The sequence below is a fragment of the Dipteris shenzhenensis genome, chromosome 13 (genome assembly GCF_047967505.1).
Source record: "Dipteris shenzhenensis isolate YYH24624 ecotype China chromosome 13, Dip_SZ_1.0, whole genome shotgun sequence".
NCBI classification, from domain to species: domain Eukaryota; kingdom Viridiplantae; phylum Streptophyta; class Polypodiopsida; order Gleicheniales; family Dipteridaceae; genus Dipteris; species Dipteris shenzhenensis.
In genome coordinates this window covers 7881922-7898930 of record NC_141608.1, presented here as the reverse complement: position 1 = coordinate 7898930, position 17009 = coordinate 7881922, and the positions used below count along the sequence as shown (strand labels likewise).

The window sequence follows — 17009 nt, the reverse complement described above, 5'->3', positions numbered from 1 at the left end:
TGTGTGTGTGGTCGGTCGTCGGTGTGTGTGTCCGGTGGTGTGTGTGGTGAAGGTGTGTGTGTGTGTGGTGTGTGCGTGTGTAAGAGGAGAGGTTCTGCTGAGGTCGAGCTGCTCCAGCCTGCGCCGCCTGCTCCCCCTGTGCCGCCCTGCTCCAGCTCGCGCTGCCCTGCTCTTGCTTGTGCCGGCCTGCTTCAGTCTGCTTACCCTACGCAGCCTGCTCCCTTCTGTCGCCTCTTTTGCTGCCGTACACTCAGCCCTCCCCTTCCCCTCCCTTCCCTGTGAATCCTCCGCTGGTTTCTCCTTGTTTCTTCCTGCTTCTGAGTCTAACTACTTCTGTTTTATATCCCTTACCCTTCACTTTCTGGTCTCTTCTTCCTCTCTATGGCCTCAGATGCTACTATGTTAACGACCTATGTGCGCAAGGAGCGCACACAGGGGGTTAAAAGACGCTGTCCTGATATCATTTCAGATGCAAGTATGGATGCAGAGGCCCAATATGTCTTTGATACTCTCAAGGATGACTTCCTTCAATCTCGCCAGGATTGGAGTAAGCCTGTTCCCCAGGTTACTTATAAATTGCAGCTACCATCCTTGGTACAGCCACTTAAGAAGCTTGCCCACACTGACTGCAGTCATTATCTTTTTGAAAGATACCATCTGCCAATGATGTTGCGCAATGGATTCAGTCCATCCTCGGAGGCTCTTTTGTGGAGGGAGTGTACTTTGCCTCTCGTGGGTTTTATGAAGTTCACCTCACTGATGCTTTGCAGAAACAGCGTGTGCTTGAATTCTCTCCTTTATTTTATGGCCGGCAAATGGTGCATGCTATGCCATGGTCCCCTAACAAGGACTATCAAAGTCTCATTCGGCATCATTGTCCTGTTTGGGTGGAGGTGGTTAATTTCCCAGACTATATGCGAGAAGAATTGTCAGGATTGGCTGCTGCACTGGGCCAAGTTATCTGCCCTCCTCGCCCTGCTGGGAATCGTAATTGATTGTGTATATTGTGGGACACGGATACCCCTACTCTCCCCTCCATTGCAGTGGAGGTTGAAGGTTTGCCAATGGGGCAAAAGTACTTTGAATTGAAATGGGGAATTTTTGCAGGTGCTTGTTTTTCATGCCACAAGTACGGGCATCTGGCCTCTGAATGCCCTACTGTATTGCATCCTCCTCCAGCCACTGCCATACCTCCTCCAATGGTTCAGCCAGCTCATAAGCAAGAGACTATTGGGTCTAAGAATCTGGATAAAAATGCCTCCAAAGCTGGAAAAGTGGCTTCACAAATCCCAGCCATAGTCAAAGCCAAGGACAAAGGTAAAGAGAAAGAGAAGGCTCCTGATAATGATGGCTTCTTACAGCCCAAGCGGGTTCTCAGGCAAAGACCCCTTCAATCTCGCCACTGGGATGCATCTACTCCTACTCCAGGCCAAGCTTCTACCTCAGCCACTCCCCCGCCTTTACTCAATTGGGTTGGAGTCCTCAAAAAACACATTCCTGTCTGTGAATCTGAGGAAGGGCTATCCTTTGACCCAGGAAAGGAAGGGCTGCAGCCCATGATGGCAGATGCTTAGCACTCTTTGGTTGTACATTCTTGGTCCCTTCCCTTGTATATATCCTCATGCTTGATAAACTTCTCTATTACTTTCAATGTACAGGGTCTCTGCAATCCCTCTAAGTGGAGGTTAGTGTGGAATTATGTTTTAACCAGGCAGCCAGACATTCTCTGTTTGCAAGAACATAACCAGCATTCCATGGCAGGCCAAGTTGGCCATTTTGGGGGCTATGATATTCACTATGCAGGTACTAAGCTTTTCTTGGGTCTATGCATGCAGCCCAAGCTTGCCTTTAATGACTGTGATGGCAGATGGATGGTAATTCAATGTGATGTCAATGGTGATATTTGGGAATTTGCCTCGGTTTATGCTTCACAAACTTCTGCTTCCAGAGCCTCCATGTGGCATGCTATTGCTTCTTACCCATGGCGATCTTGTGCTCTTCTTGGTGGAGACTTTAATAACTCTCCCGTGCCTTTTGACAATACTACTCAAAGATCTCATATGATCCCTTATGAAAAGCAATCATGGGAAGAGTTACTCACCACGACACATGCGCAAGATTTATGGACAGCCATGCACACTGGAATAGTGGGCTACACCTATCATCATAATGCCTTTACTAACTACTGGGCTCGCCTGGATAGATGGTATTTACTGCAGGCTCAGCAATACACAGATTTCTGCCTTCATATTGAGATTGATCACTCCCTTGGTCTCTCTGACCATGCTCCTTTATGGCTGCACATTCAGTTTGGTCAGCCCGGGGATGACATGCCCTTGCATTCCATTCGGATGAAACATATCAATAAAGGCTATTTGCAGCATGCACAATTTCAACAATTGATCCGACATGCCATAATTCCTCTTGCAGCCCATGTCCATTATGACAGTAATTTTGCATGGCAACGCCTTGTGGACAGGCTTCAGCATGCCATACATGAATATAGGAGTCATTTTATGCTTGATTGGAGAGCTAAAGTTCAGCATGCTAAAGCAGTGGTTCAGTCTTTGACTGTACTTTTTCAGATGCAGCCCCTTTCTTCCCAACAAATGGACACTCTCGCTCAGTCAAAAGCTCTTTTGCAAGCTAATGACCGACGCAAATTGGCCAAGTGGCAGGTTCGGGCAAGGATGACTCAATTTTTGGATAAAGGATGCTCTTCTAAATCCTTTTTTCAAGGGTTACATGCTTTCAGGAGAAAGACATCTTGCCTCAGAGTCCGTAAACGGGATGGTGAATGGACTCGGTCTTTCTCAGAGCTTCACCATGAATGCTTTTCTTACTTTCAGAAGCTGTTTGCACCCCCTAATACTACTTCTTTACAAGAATTACAAGCTTGGGAGACTCTTTGGCATCATGTGCATCCCATTATCAACCCACAGGAAGCTCTCAAACTGGACATGCCTTTCACTGATAAGGAGCTTGATGATGCCTTGTCTCATCTTAGCTCTGGTAAGGCACCGGGGTATGATGGTCTCACAGTGGAGTTTTTCTTACACTTTTGGGAGGATCTTAAAGGTGTCATCCTACAAATGATTAATAACTCTACTGCTTATATGCTGGCTCTACAGCCCAATGCATCCTTGGAAACCATCTCTCGCAATCTTGGTCCTTGGGTCGTTCGGTTCGACAAGGATGTCCACTTAGTGCCCTGTTATATGCCATTGCTACTCACCCACTTCTCTCATACTTGGATCATCTTACCGCACAAGGTCTTCTCACTGGTCTTCAGATTCTTGGAGCCCCTTCCTTTATCACTCAAGCCTATGCAGCACGACATACTCTTTCCTCCAGCCGTCACCATGGATTCACTTACATGCTAATTCTCTTTGGCATATGGCAAAATCACTTGCTTGGTGGCGAAAAATCTCCGCAATTTATGGAGGAGCAAATTGCCTCTCAAGCAAAAGCTTTTCCTATGGCGTTGTCTTACAGGAACCTTATCCGTGGGGGTCACTCTGGCTCAACGAAGGATTGCATCTGCTTCTTGTCTTCGATGCATGGCCCCTTCTGAAACGGTGCCTCATTTGTTTTGGATGTGCTCCAGCACTAAGACCTTCATATGCAAAATTTCCATGTCGCTTCGCCTTCGTTTCCCTAACTCTCCTTTTGGGAAACATTTTTGGCTTTTTGGCAGGCTTCCTACAACCCTGGTCCATTACTCTTTATTTTTGTACTGGGTCAGATATTGGGCTTTTTGGACCATATGGCAGGATCACAACATGAGATATTTTGGGAATCCGTTCTTGCAATCTTATGAATATTTCAGACTCTCCCTACGGCAATCTATCTATGATGCTTGCCATCAAGGAGATCTTCCTCAGTCATGCCTGAAAATAGTTTCTCTTTGCTTTTGATTTCTTGTTGAGGCTCTCTGTTTTTTTGAGACCCTTGTGTAAATTTTGCTGATAATATAATCATGGATTTACCCAAAAAAAAAAAAAAAGTGTGTGTGTGGTCGGGGGAACGAAGCAGTCAAAGGGCCATGGAGTTGAGTGGGGGGGGGGGGGGGATTAGGAGAAGTGAAAAAAAGGAAGAATAAATAGGAAAATAAATTGGGGGTGCGAGAGGGAGATAAAATAGGGGGAGAAGAAGAAATAATAAAAAGTTAAAATTTTAGGAAAGAAAAGAAAAATGGAAAAAATTAAGAGAAATAAAGAAAAAATTGGAGTAATTAAGAAAAAAGAGGAAAATTTAAGAAAAAGAAGAGAACATAAGCAAAAATTAAGGGAAATTAGAAAAAGTTAAGGAAAATTAGAAAAAGTTAAGGAAAATAAGGAAAATTAAAATTACACAAAATGAAAATTAAGGGAAATTAAGGGGAAAAGAAAAATTGAAAAAGGAAAATATGGGAAACAAGAGAAAGATAAAAAGTGGAAAATAGAAGGAAATTAAGGGGCAATTAGGGGGGGTTAGGTTAGGTGGGTTTGGTAGTAAAATAGTGAATAAATTGAGTAGATAAGGGGAAGAAGGGAAAAAGTGACAAATTAAAAATCCCCCCTCCCTCTCTCTCTATCCTTTTTCCTCTCTTTCTCCCTCCCCCCCCTCCCCAAAATCCTCTCCCTTTTCCAACTTATCTCCTTTCTTATCCTCTAATCTAGCTTGTTATGTCCTTATTTTCCCCCCTTTTTTTCCTTGGTATTTTTCCTAACTTTCTCCTAATTTTTTCTATTTTTAAAAAAAGAGAAAATTGATATATTAAATTTTTTTAAAAAGAGAAAATTGATATATAAAATTTTCTATTTTGTTCATTCTTCCCTAGTTTTTTCTAATTCCCTTGATTTTTTTCAATTTTCAAAATTTTCCCTATTGTTCCTAATCCTTTCTAAAATTTTCTTTAAATTTTTTAAATTTCCCCTTCTAAAATTTACCTAAAACTTTTTGTTCCCTTAAATTTTCCTATCCCCTCCTTTTTTTTCCTCTAGTTTACGTTCCCCCCTCCCCCCTTTTTCCTACTTCTTCCTTATTTTCCTTAATTATTTCTTGAACTTCCTTACATTTTTTCTTATTTTCCTTAATATTTTTTAAATTTCTTTAAATTTCTCCTTAATTTACCAAATTTCATCTTTTTCCCCTTATCTACTCAATTTATTTTCTATTTGACAATTGACCTAACTCTACCAAACCCACCTAACCTAACCCCCCCTTAATTTCCTCTTATTTCCCCCTTTTTATCTTTCTCTTGTTTCCCTTATTTTCCTTTTTCAAAATTTCATTTTCCTTTAATTTCCCTTTATTTTCCTTTTTTGTAATTTGAATTTTTCTTATTTTCCTTAACTTTTTAAAAATTTCCTTAATTTATTCATGTTTTGCTTAATTTTTGTCATTTTCCTTAAATTTTCATCTTTTTTCTTAGTTACCCCAATTTTTTCTTTATTTCTCTTAATTTTTTCCACACACACACACACACACACACACACACACACACACACACGCACGCGCGTGCACACACAGGTGGAGGTATGTGATCACCTGGAATGCTTCATCAAGCTAGAGTGGGTGCCCTCGAATTCAGCCAAGATGATCTAATGTAGGGCTGACAGCTTATTGCGGATCATCTGTGCCAGTATAAGAACGTGGAGCACCTCCACCTGAGCCCAAGATTAAGGCTCTAACATGGATTGCCATACATACCGGTTGGTAACAGGATCTTGTACGCAAGAGAGAAAAGCAGATAGTATGGAGAATCAAAAATTTGATTACTATAGAAGTGATACAATAGATGGCGCTGCCTGATGCTCAAGCACTGATGCTCAAGCTTGGCAAGCATGGCATACTCCCCGCTTAGTCAGGCTTGCATCGTTGGTCTTATCGTGAAGATCAGGCTTGAGAAGAGCACTCCCAAGTATGTGTAAGATGTAACGGTCTCTACTGGTAACCCATCGAAGGTGAACTACTCTCTATGCATGATTGCCATAATGCGTTGACGATCATAACCTTGGTATTACCAAGATTGACCTTCAGATCATGTGTCTCACAAAAGGTGTGAAGTGCATCCAAGCGTTGTTAGAGGCCCTTAGCTGAAGGGGGGAGTAAGACCACATCGTATGCATAGAGGAGAATCTAAATCAAGGTGCTGGTGCAAGAGATGAGCCTGCCCCTCCTAGTGTCTCAATGAAGGTCTCAAGCTCATCAAGGTAGAGGCCAAAGAGAGTTGGTGATAATGGCAACACCCAGATATTCCTTTTGATCTCCTCCGTCCATCCTGTAGCCATCCGAACCTTGCCTTAGACTCTTTCATAAAGTGCCATGATTGCCTAGATAATCTCTTGACCATATCCCAAATCTTACAGGCATCTAATGAGACGGTGGGCCCTCGGCAGTGTGTCAAAGCCTTGTAGAAATTCACAAAGCAGTAGTAAACCCTCTGTCTCCGTGCTTTGGCCATATGGACATTGAGTTTCACAATGGCAAATGCAAAACTTAAGGACCCTTCCAACGACTATGCCATGCTTGCTACATGTCAACTGCAAGGGAGGGTATACAAGCTTAAGTCATGATCTTTGTCTTGAGCAATTTCAGTTTGTCACATCAATGAGTATACTGTGTGAATGCTAAGTTAAAGTGTATCAACTATCATAGCTTGGTATATATTCACAAACATGCTGTGGTGGGATACATTTGTAGGGTTGAGCAGCCTGCATACCCACTGCGTGGGATGTATTCTGGGAAACTATACCGCAAAACATTTAAGGGTGTCTCCATAAGAGCCAAACAAAAGTCTCAATTGTTGTCTATTAGTGCTGGAGGCCCATGAACACTCAATTTATAAGGAGGCTCTCTACTTTGTCACACTTATTGAGGACTCCTTGAGGTTCACATGAGTGGTTCTCATGAGTCAAAAATCATAACTATTCTTATACTTTCAGGGAGCTGTGGGCAATATTACTCTCTCTAGCAACAATGCTTAAAAAGTTGGAGCAGAGAAAAATTTGGAACATGCATTCGGGCTGGCTTTAATGTTGTGTGGGAGTTGACTGTTGGCAAGACAAAGAAGACATTTTTATGTCTCAATCAATATGCTAGGAAAGTTTTGAGGAAATAGAAGAGTGACTGCATGCCAATGGTGTTGACTTGAAACCAATGTGGGTGGAATCAAACTCATTGTTTTTAAGTATGCATAGCCAATTGATTAATCCTCGATGGGCATGTTGTGAACATGTTTGTTTATCTTTGCATCATGAGGGCATACATTGCACATTTTTCATAAAGGAGCTTTTCACGTCTGCTTTTATGCCCTGAATTTAAGCATGTTCCCAGATTTATGTAGGCAATCTTTCTAACTGTCCTTATAACTTGCTTATTGTGCTTGTTAAATGCACACAATTTGACAAGGCTATTCTGAAAATTCGCTCAACTCTGTTTTCATACAATAACTTCATCGTGGCACCCTGTGCAGGTTGGTCAGGATGACACAGTTTTGAATGTGCTGTTGGAGCTGTTCATTCTTAGTGCAAAACAAGAAGTATTCCATCAACTTCGGTCTGTGCAACAACTTGGATATATTGTAGCCTTAGCAAATAGGTTGGTCTGGTTTCTGCTGATCTTCCATCACATGGTTTTGTCATAGTCAGATGCAGCTTTTGGCTCTGGGAATCACTCTATATGTTTGTATCTTCAAAATCGAGTTGCTTCCTGATATAATATTTTAACAATTAAACAAATAGTATAATGGGAAAATAGAAAATACAACAGAGGAGGATGAGCTGAGCTTTGGAATCTCTCTCCAAATCTACAAGAATGCATAACAGAACCATTAGATAGTGTTTCTGGGGTCACATTACAAGATAAGGAAAAATACCAACATGTCATCATAAAGCGTAGATAACATCTTGCTCAATTTAAAGGATAAAAGGGATTGAATTCAACATCCATATAGTCTCTATCATTATCTACTTGAAGTCATATTATGTCCACGTTGATAAAGCTTGGTCTTCACAATGGCAGGGATGATTCTGGTGTGAGAGGAGCTCAGTTCATCATTCAATCGGCAGTCAAGGTAAATTTTGTAACTCTGGCACCAGAAAGAGAATTGCTATCAGAAACTTCATTTGTGTTGGTTCATTATAATGCCTAGGTGATCTCAAGATAGTGCATACTGCACTGCTTGGTGACTACACATTATTGGCTGTTGATATGGAAGATCTTGTGAGCCAAAAGCAGGCTACATTTAATTATGGTCATTATCAGCAATTCAATTTGTAGACAGCTAGTGAATAAAGGGGCCAGGAAACAGGTCGACCCACAATTCAAAGCTCCCACTGGTCTGCAAATTGAATGTACTAGAACAAGCACATAGAGAGAGAGGCACAGAAAGGGTAGGCCAAATAAACTGAAACATCAACAGTAATGAGTTTCTGCAATGTTGAGTCGTCGTAGATAGGGTCGATGTTTGTCTTACTTTGTAAGGAATGAGGGAAGTTAGATGGAGAAAGAACAGATAGAGTAACGGAAATGAAGGTATAGTGATAAAGAAAGGAAGAAAGCTTTGTTAATGTCTGTAGAAGGCCAAAAAAGCCTATGAGGCATGAGAGTACACACCCCATGTGGGGAATTAGAGGTGTCTATCACACCTCTAAGAAACTAGTAAAAACTGAATATATGAGCAAAATGTGTTCTGGAAAGAAACTCCATATGTCATGAGTAGTTCCTGCCATGTCATGTCCTGCCCTGTGTCAGTCATGAGTAGTCTGAGCTCCACATGGACCTGATTTTGGGTCTCATCACGATTCCTGGTGTCTTTGGAGCATGTCCGAGATTTGCCGCTGGGGTTCCTCTTCATAGGGTGTACTTGTTGGCGACGTGAGGCAGCTTGAGGTTGAGATGCCACAATGATGATACGTGCAATGGGGCGAGTGCTCATGGGACCTGTGTCTAGTCTCCTATTGACTTGGCAGGTCTAAAAGTCAAGGTCTCAGTCTTGACATCCCCAACCACTTCTTCTCCTGTTAAGAAGTCTGTGATCTCCAATTGTTTGGGGCCATGAACCGTAGTGGGTCTCATGGTCTAGACCTGAGTTGGGTGATCGTGTCAAAGAGCACGGCGCATATTGATTAGTTGATGGATCTACTCATATTGGTGTATCCATGGGTGAAATGGCAATTATACCTTCCTCCTCATGTCCACCTAATGTGTCTCAAAGAGTGCTACCATATCCCAAGCCAAGAGTAGAGAAGTAGTGTTTGTTGACTCTTCCTCCCATCTGAATCCAAAATACTCATAGGCACAACGGCACACTTGAGCTAAAAGCATTAAAGGTGCCTCACCCGATGGATGAAAGCTCCTGCTTTTGGGAAAAGCCAAGATTTTGGAGAATGCTCGACTTTCTAGAGAAAAACACCTATTTTAGGCAAGAAAATTAGGCCCAGCTTTTAGAAAGCACATGCTTTCAGCCTGAGTCTATAAAATAAGGGCCTCTAGGTTCCCAGTTGTATGAGAATTATACTCAGCCTCATGCTCCCTATGTGAGTCAGTTGTACAAAGTTATTCTGGGGGAGTCCAGCCCTTATTTCTGGGCCCTGGTGCTGTGTTTTCTCTCTTCCTCTCTCCCTCCCAATCTCTCTTCAATGAATCATATACCAGTCGAATCGTGAAGTTTTTCTCTGCTGTTCATGATTTCCAGCCACTAGACGAAGTATTCCAGCAAGGTGATTCGTTCCAGGAAGCTGCAAATTGATTCCTAGTGCGGCGAATTGATTTCCATCTGCTTGTGGGTGCGTTTTCCAAAGTGCGAATTGATAAGAAGGCTGCGATTTGTATATAAAAGCTGGGTTTGAAGTCCGGTTTAGGTTTCAGTGGTAGCAGAGCAAAGGTTTGCCACTTTTGTTGGTGGCAGCGATCCATAGCCTCGTCAAATGAGGGAGAGACATCAATGATCCCTGAAGACAGCCCCATTCCAGCTTGAAAGCAAATTCTCAACGTCAAGATCCAGTGCATGAATTCTCTTATCAGTGTGGAAATTCAGCCCTGTCAATTCGTCTTGAATTCTATGCCCATAGCACAAGCGATTGAATCTTCAATCAGTCCTTGAATTGCAGCGAGCTTTGGGTAGATCTACTGATATTTAGTGATTTTTGGGCTTGAATTCCGGAGTATTAGTTGCATCACGCAACCAAAAGCCACTCCCACCCTTACTTCGTCACGCATCAGGCCGGCTCCTGTCTTCACCTGTATGCATTTACCTCCTTCAGAGGAGTGGAGTTTTACAATTCGCTATTATTCAGGTCTGAAACCGGCCTTCGATAAACAAAAGGGCAGTGATCTTCTTCTACTCAATCATAAACTTCACAAATGGCCTTGGAACAGTCAAAACGGACTTAAAACGGCTGAAAACGGCTGACAACAGGCTTGAAACAGCTCATACAGCTCAAAAACTGCACAAGAACAATTGAAAACGTCCAACACCTCTAGGAGAGTGAGGGGAGAGAGATGGAAGGTGGGGGAAGGGCATGCATACACATGCATGACAAATGGCACCTCCTTGCCATTTGCCCCTTCATTAAAGTCCTAACCCCCATACCAAGGACAACGTTGGTTGTCCTTGCGCCCAACTTTTAGACCCCTCTTTTAAAGCCTTTGCCTTGCCCCTAGGACATACCCCTAGGACCTAGTGGTGCACCTAGACTTTGCCCTTAGGAACTTCTAGGAAGTGTGCACTTCCTCTAGCCAGTCCCTCACGGCCAAACCATTACAACACTTAACCATGGTTAACCTCGGGTTAAGCGTAGGTTGAGTTACAAAGATACTTTACATCACTTTTCACGTCCTCGTGACATACCCTCCTCTTCAAATAGCAAACTACCTAGGTTGCTGCTGAAAAAGTACAAATAGGCAGAAATAGTCCATACCAGAATATACATCATCTGTAAGATACAACTTGCAATGATAATATGGGCTAGGAGAGCTCGAGAGTCCATCCATACATCGATGCATCCTCTATGTCGAGTGTCGCGAACACCCATCATGGAGACCTCACGGCAGAAATACTGTCAGCAAGCAGCATCTCGGGTGAGACAATCGGTGCCACCAAGCGATCTCCAGATATATGAGCAGTCTGAATCAAGGAAGGGGAGGTGCTACCCTCCTCTTGAGCACCAAGCAATGCTCCAGATCTTTGCTCTGCTGAACCTATAGGAACCTGTACTGTAGTTGGCGCAAACTGAAACGCGTCGAGGTAGAGCTGCAAAATTTGAGGTGAGTCTGCCAGGTCACCCTCCTCCATCCACCTCGCATCCAGTGCAAGATAAGTCCTGAACTTCACCAAGTAGCGACGGGAAACTCTACCTTTTACTTTTCTTTTCATATGTGCCAAAATCTGTTCCGGAACCAAGATTTCATTCAACTCTTCCACCTCGGGCTGATCCTCATGCAGCAAGTCAGCAGGCACATCACCCTAGAAAGGCTTCAATAAACTCACATGAAAGGCATTGTGTATGGTCCAAGTGGTAGGTAGCTTCAGCCTGTAAGCTACATCATTAATGCGTTCAAAAACCTGAAAAGGACCATAATACCGCATTTCAGCTTTGTTTACACTTTCGTCTTGCCTGAGGAAGAGAAGATTTTTGAAGCGGACACATTTGTGGAAAGTTTGTATGTTGCTTACCAGAAGGTCAAAACAGCCCTCCAGAAAAGCCAAGAGAAGCACAAACGGGCAGCCGATAAGCATCGCCGTGAGTTACTCTTGAAAGAGGGCGATTGGGTGCTGCTGCGTTTTCTGCATCAATGCCTCTGTGTCCTGCATAGGGTGGAGCATGACTCTCTGTCAACACTTTGGGCCTCGACTGTTTCGTGACACACAATCTACCATGCATCATCAGAAATCCGTCTTTGAGAGTATAGTGCTCATGCTTCTGTCCATCAACCAACTGCTCATAAATCCGTGAAAAATCAGCATCATTGGCATATTGATCCTTCATGGCATCAAGCTCATCATGATATGCAATGGTCACTGCTGAAACTTGTGGCTTAACAGACACTGCATCTGGAGTGAGCTTGCGTGAGAGTGCATCTGCAACAACATTCTTCTTCCTAGGCACATGCACAATCTGAAAATGAAACATAGAAAGAAAATTTGCCCACCTCATATGCTTCACAGACAACTTTCTTTGAGTGAGAAAGTACTGCAGTGATTGATGATCGGTTTGAACATAAAAATCAGCACCCAAAAGATAATGCTTCCAGGTCGAAAGAGCATGGATGACAGCCAACATCTCTTTCTCATAGATGCCAAAATTCATTTCAGCATCCTGGAGCACTCTACTCTCGTATGCCACGACTCTTCCATCCTGCATAAGTACCCCTCCTACGCTATTCCCACATGCATCTGCTTGGACAGCAAAGGGTTTGCGAAGATTTGGCAAAATAATCACAGGATTTGAGCAGAGTCGCTCCTTCAGTAGGTCAAAAGCTGCAATTTCTATGGGACCCCATCTGAAAGTGGTCCCTTTCTTCTGTAAGGCATGTAAAGGAGATGCAATCTTTGCAAAATAGTGAATGAATCTCCGTAGTACGAGCACAAGCCCAAAAAGCTGCGTACTTCATGGATGTTCTTCAGGTGTGGCCAATTCCTGATGGCCTCTACCTTGGCAGGGTCCATTTTAACTCCATCCTTGGAAACAATGTGCCTGAGAAAATGGATCTCATGCATGAAGAATTCACTTTTCTTGACAAGTAGCTTATGCTTCCGTAGCTCCTCGAGAACAATTGCCAGGTGCTTCCTATGTTCAGCCTCATCCTGAGAGAACACGATGATGTCATCGAAGAAAGTGCCAACAAAGGCTCGGTGCTCTCAAAAAATCATGTCCATCATTCTGTTGAAGGTGGCAGGTGCATTGGTTAACCCAAATGGCATGACAAGAAACTCGTATAGACCAAATGTGGTACGAAATGCTGTTTTGTGAACATCCTCTGGCTGAATTCTGATCTGGTGATAACCACTCTTTAGATCAATGCGGCTGAACATTCCAGACCCCTGTAGCCTATCCAAAATATCATCTATCCAAGGTATAGGGAATCTGTTCTTAATGGTAATCTTACTGAGGGCTCTATAGTCAATGCACATCCGCCAGGATCCATCCTTCTTCTGGACCAAGAGCACGGGTGAGCAGTAAGGTGAAGAGCTGGGCTGAATCAGCCCCTTCTCCAACAGGTCCTTGACCTGGTTCATAATTTCCTTTTGTTGGGCTGCACTGACCCTGTAAGGAGGTCGGTTAGGAGGACTGCTACCAGGGATTATATCTATAGTGTGGTCTTCTGGCCTTTTAGGGGGCAACTCCTGTGGAAGTGAGTCAGAAAAACAGTCCCTAAACTGAAAAAGAAAATCTGTCCGCTGTTTTTCCAGCTTAGAAAAATGAGACTCTTCTTCTGCTGACTTCTTTTCAGTTGCAAACACTAAGTACGCTGAAAGATGCTTTTTCATGACGTTGCCAATGGCAGAAGCAGATACAACAGGGATGGATTCTCCCTTCAATTTAGCATCCAGAACGTGGGTCTTGCCACGGTGAGTGATTGTGATTGTTTTATTCTTTGTATCCAAAACAGCCCCAACACGAAAGTGCCAAGGTATCCCCAGTAACACATCACAACCATTCAATGGCATAATATAGAACTCTTCTGTGTCCATGTAGCTCTGAATATGCATCCGCAGCTTGCCTATCACCGGAGTAACTGACTGGCTGAGTCCCGGACAAGCCATATCTGCATCACACAAAGGACCCATCTGTTCTGCCCTTATTCCTAACGTTCCAGCCAGCTCTGGAGAGATGAAATTGGCTTTGGCTCCCGGATCGAAAAACATCAGAGCTGTCTGGTCTCTTATCTTGCCCCATGCCCGGCATAACTCTGTAGCATCTGTATTCTGAACAGCCCCAATCAAGTCTGGCAAAAGACCAACAATGGGCTTGGGCTTTTTATTCTTCTGATCAGTCCTCTTTTCCTCCTTGTGCTCACCCTGCTCAGAAGGAGGGAACTTCCGCTTCTTATGTGGGCATTCAAAAGCCCTGTGGCCTTCCTCCTTGCAAATATCACACTTGTTGGCATCATAAAGAATTTGCATTTCCTCATCAGACATGCGGGTCAGTACTCAACTCTGTCCTCCAACAAACTTTGCCTTCATGGGCTGCGAAAACTTTTTGAACTTCTTAGGGGATTTTGTCTTGCTGCCCTTTGACCTTGATGTCTCCTGTGAGCTTCTTTTGAACCCAGAAACTTTCCCTTGCATTAGTGCATAAGCTGTAGTGGCATTCTCAACCAACTGAGACATATTGGAAACCCTTGTCTTCGTGCAGAAGTCCCGAATCTCCTTTGGCAACCCGCAGCAATATCTTTCAATTTGCTTGGACAGCGGTACATGTCTATAAGAATTCACTGGCAGTAGGGCTTCCCAAAACTTCTTATTGTAGTCCTCCAAATTTCTGCAATTTGCAGCATCCAACCTGTACCAGGTGGTCATGATATCCACCTCAAAAGTGGTAGTGAGCCATGCTGCTAAGAAGACCTACTTGACTTCGACCCAAGTGGTAGGTGCTCTGCCTTGCAAGAGGAGGTTGGTCCACCATTGGAGCGCATTGCCCTTCAAACAGGTGGCTGCCTTTCGGACTTTGGAGGATTCTGTGAAGTGTCCACCTGAGTAGGCAGCATCAAACTGTTGCACGAATGTCAAAGCCTTCAATCTGTCCTGCATCCCATTGAAAGTCTCAAACTTGACAGTTGCCCCTCCCTCCTTGTAATCTTTCAATTTGCCTTTAGGGGTGAGATTGTCATAAACGGGGGGCTGTAAAAACGGTGGGGGCATCACTGCCCCCGCATTCTGAGCCATTCCAACCGTACCCATGGTGGGGTTTGGCATTCCAGGTCCCACTCCCTGCATCTGTGGCATATTCCAAGTATTGCCCATTGTCCCAGGCATTCCTGTCTGCATTCCAGACTGCATCCCAATGTTTGAGTACATCATATTGGCATTTGCAGGGGGCATTCCACCCATCATAGGTTGCTGGAAATTCTGCATTCCCGGCTGCATGCTGCCCATAAAGCTACCTGGCATTCCGGGTGCCTCTTTGGATGGTGTCACCATTGCCTGAAAAACTGATCCCCCTTCGAAATATCCTGGATGCATCGTGGGCTGAGGAAGGGCTTGCTGTCCCTGATTGACTGAATGAAAGTTTTTGGCATTACTCGCTACAGGGGTGATCGAGGGCATCTCTGGCGGCTGTCCACCGAAAGAAACATGCCTAGGAGTCTTCTTATGCTTCTTATGTTTCTTTTGAGATGACTTTTTGCTTCTAGGGGAAGCAACCATAGGGGGAGGAACTTGCATAATCTCCGTGACAGCATGTTGCAACTGCGATAGGGCTCCCGCTACACTTTGCATTCGTAGCTGAAAAAGTGCATTGGGATCAAGCTCCTCTGCCTCATCTACCTCATCCTGTGAGTCCTCCGTGGCATGCTCAGGAGAGATTGGATGTGCCCCACTGCCCTATTGGTCATCACCCCCGCTCATCAAAGCTCTCTGATGCTTTGTCTTCGTCCTGCTCCTCCTGCTCTGAAATGGTCAATGACCTCTCACGGTGTGACATGCTTGCTGAGATTGATGGCTATAGCAACAATTGCACTGAAGGTGTCCTTCACCCAACACTACCAGGGCTCACCTCTGTAGGAAGATGGTGACGATCCCGGCAATGGAACCACTGAAATCGGCCTTCGATAAACAAAAGGGCAGTGATCTTCTTCTACTCAATCATAAACTTCATAAATGGCCACAATGCAAGCTTCAGTCACTTCAATCACTTAGCACAACTTAGAAACAAGCTTCAACAACAACAAAGGTGAGGCTAGAATGCCCCTGCTCAATGAAAATAGTACACAGTGCACCCACTGGTCCCAAATGCCTTGGCGCCCCTTACGGTATCTATTTAATGCTTCTGAATGGAAATGCTTTACAACAAGGGTTCAACCCTGCACTGTTCCTCTCTGTAAATCCTCTACCTGTCTTCAAGGCATCTAATCCAAGTGCACCACTAGAATTCCCATTGGCAAGGCATTCTCAGGCATTCACTTCTGATCTGACACAACTTAGAGGCATTCAGGCATCCAAACCACTGGCAAACTGAGCTCAAGGCAGCCTCAAGGCTATTACATGCATCCACACTGTCCTTAGGCCTCCCACAGGGTCACCCTTGCTTTGGGTGCTTGCTAGAACTTGTAGGAGTCCTGAAAGGACTGCACACAACACGCATGCATTGCAAAAAGCTACAAAGCAAGAAAGAACAAGGAAAAACAGAACCTGAAACCAACTCGTGCTGTCTGTGGTAGAGGGGCGAGCTCCTTCCTCGCACCTATCCTCTGTCTAGGCTCCCCGCAGGGTGCAGGTGTCTTCTAGCAATCAGGAGAAGAGAGAAATGAAGGTAGAGAGCAGAGAATGAATAAGAAAGAGCTGTAGAGGAAAGATGGTCCACAGATATGCCCCGTCCAGAACAGCTCCAGAAGCCACCACGCAGCCAAAAACATGTGCACAAAGGTCCAGCATAGCAAAAGACAACCCTAGGCACTTGCTGGAGGACAGCCGTACAGCCCTACGGACGTCCGTACGAAAATTTTCAAAAAGTTCAAAAATGACTTCTAGCACTTCTTAGAAGTGCGTACTAGCCTTGGAACAGTTAAAACAGACTTAAAACGGCTGAAAACAGGCTTGAAACACCTCAAACAGCTCAAAAACTGCACAAGAATAATTGAAAACGTCCAACACCTCTGGGAGAGTGAGGGGAGAGAGATGGAAGGTGGGGGAAGGGCATGCATACACATGCATGACAAATGGCACCTCCTCCTTGCCATTTGCCCCTTCATTAAAGTCCTAACCCCCATACCAAGGACAACGTTGGTTGTCCTTGGGCCCAACTTTTAGACACCTCTTTTAAAGCCTTTGCCTTGCCCCTAGGACCTAGTGGTGCACTTAG

The 17009-nt window shown here is 44.2% G+C and overlaps 1 protein-coding gene and 1 pseudogene across 2 annotated transcripts in view; one reads left to right on the top strand and one right to left on the bottom strand.

Annotated features, from left to right (window-relative positions):
- The window catches only part of LOC147894982 (Insulinase (Peptidase family M16) family protein), a 118677-nt gene that overhangs the window by 86582 nt on the left and 15086 nt on the right, over window positions 1-17009 (top strand). For both annotated transcript variants that reach the window (XM_087384155.1, XM_087384154.1), the window contains exons 22-23: window positions 7460-7584; window positions 8008-8059. In XM_087384155.1, the coding sequence (XP_087240281.1) occupies window positions 7460-7584; window positions 8008-8059 (177 nt within the window). The remainder of the gene's footprint in view (window positions 1-7459; window positions 7585-8007; window positions 8060-17009) is intronic.
- On the bottom strand, window positions 9624-15172 carry LOC147894983 (uncharacterized; annotated as a pseudogene).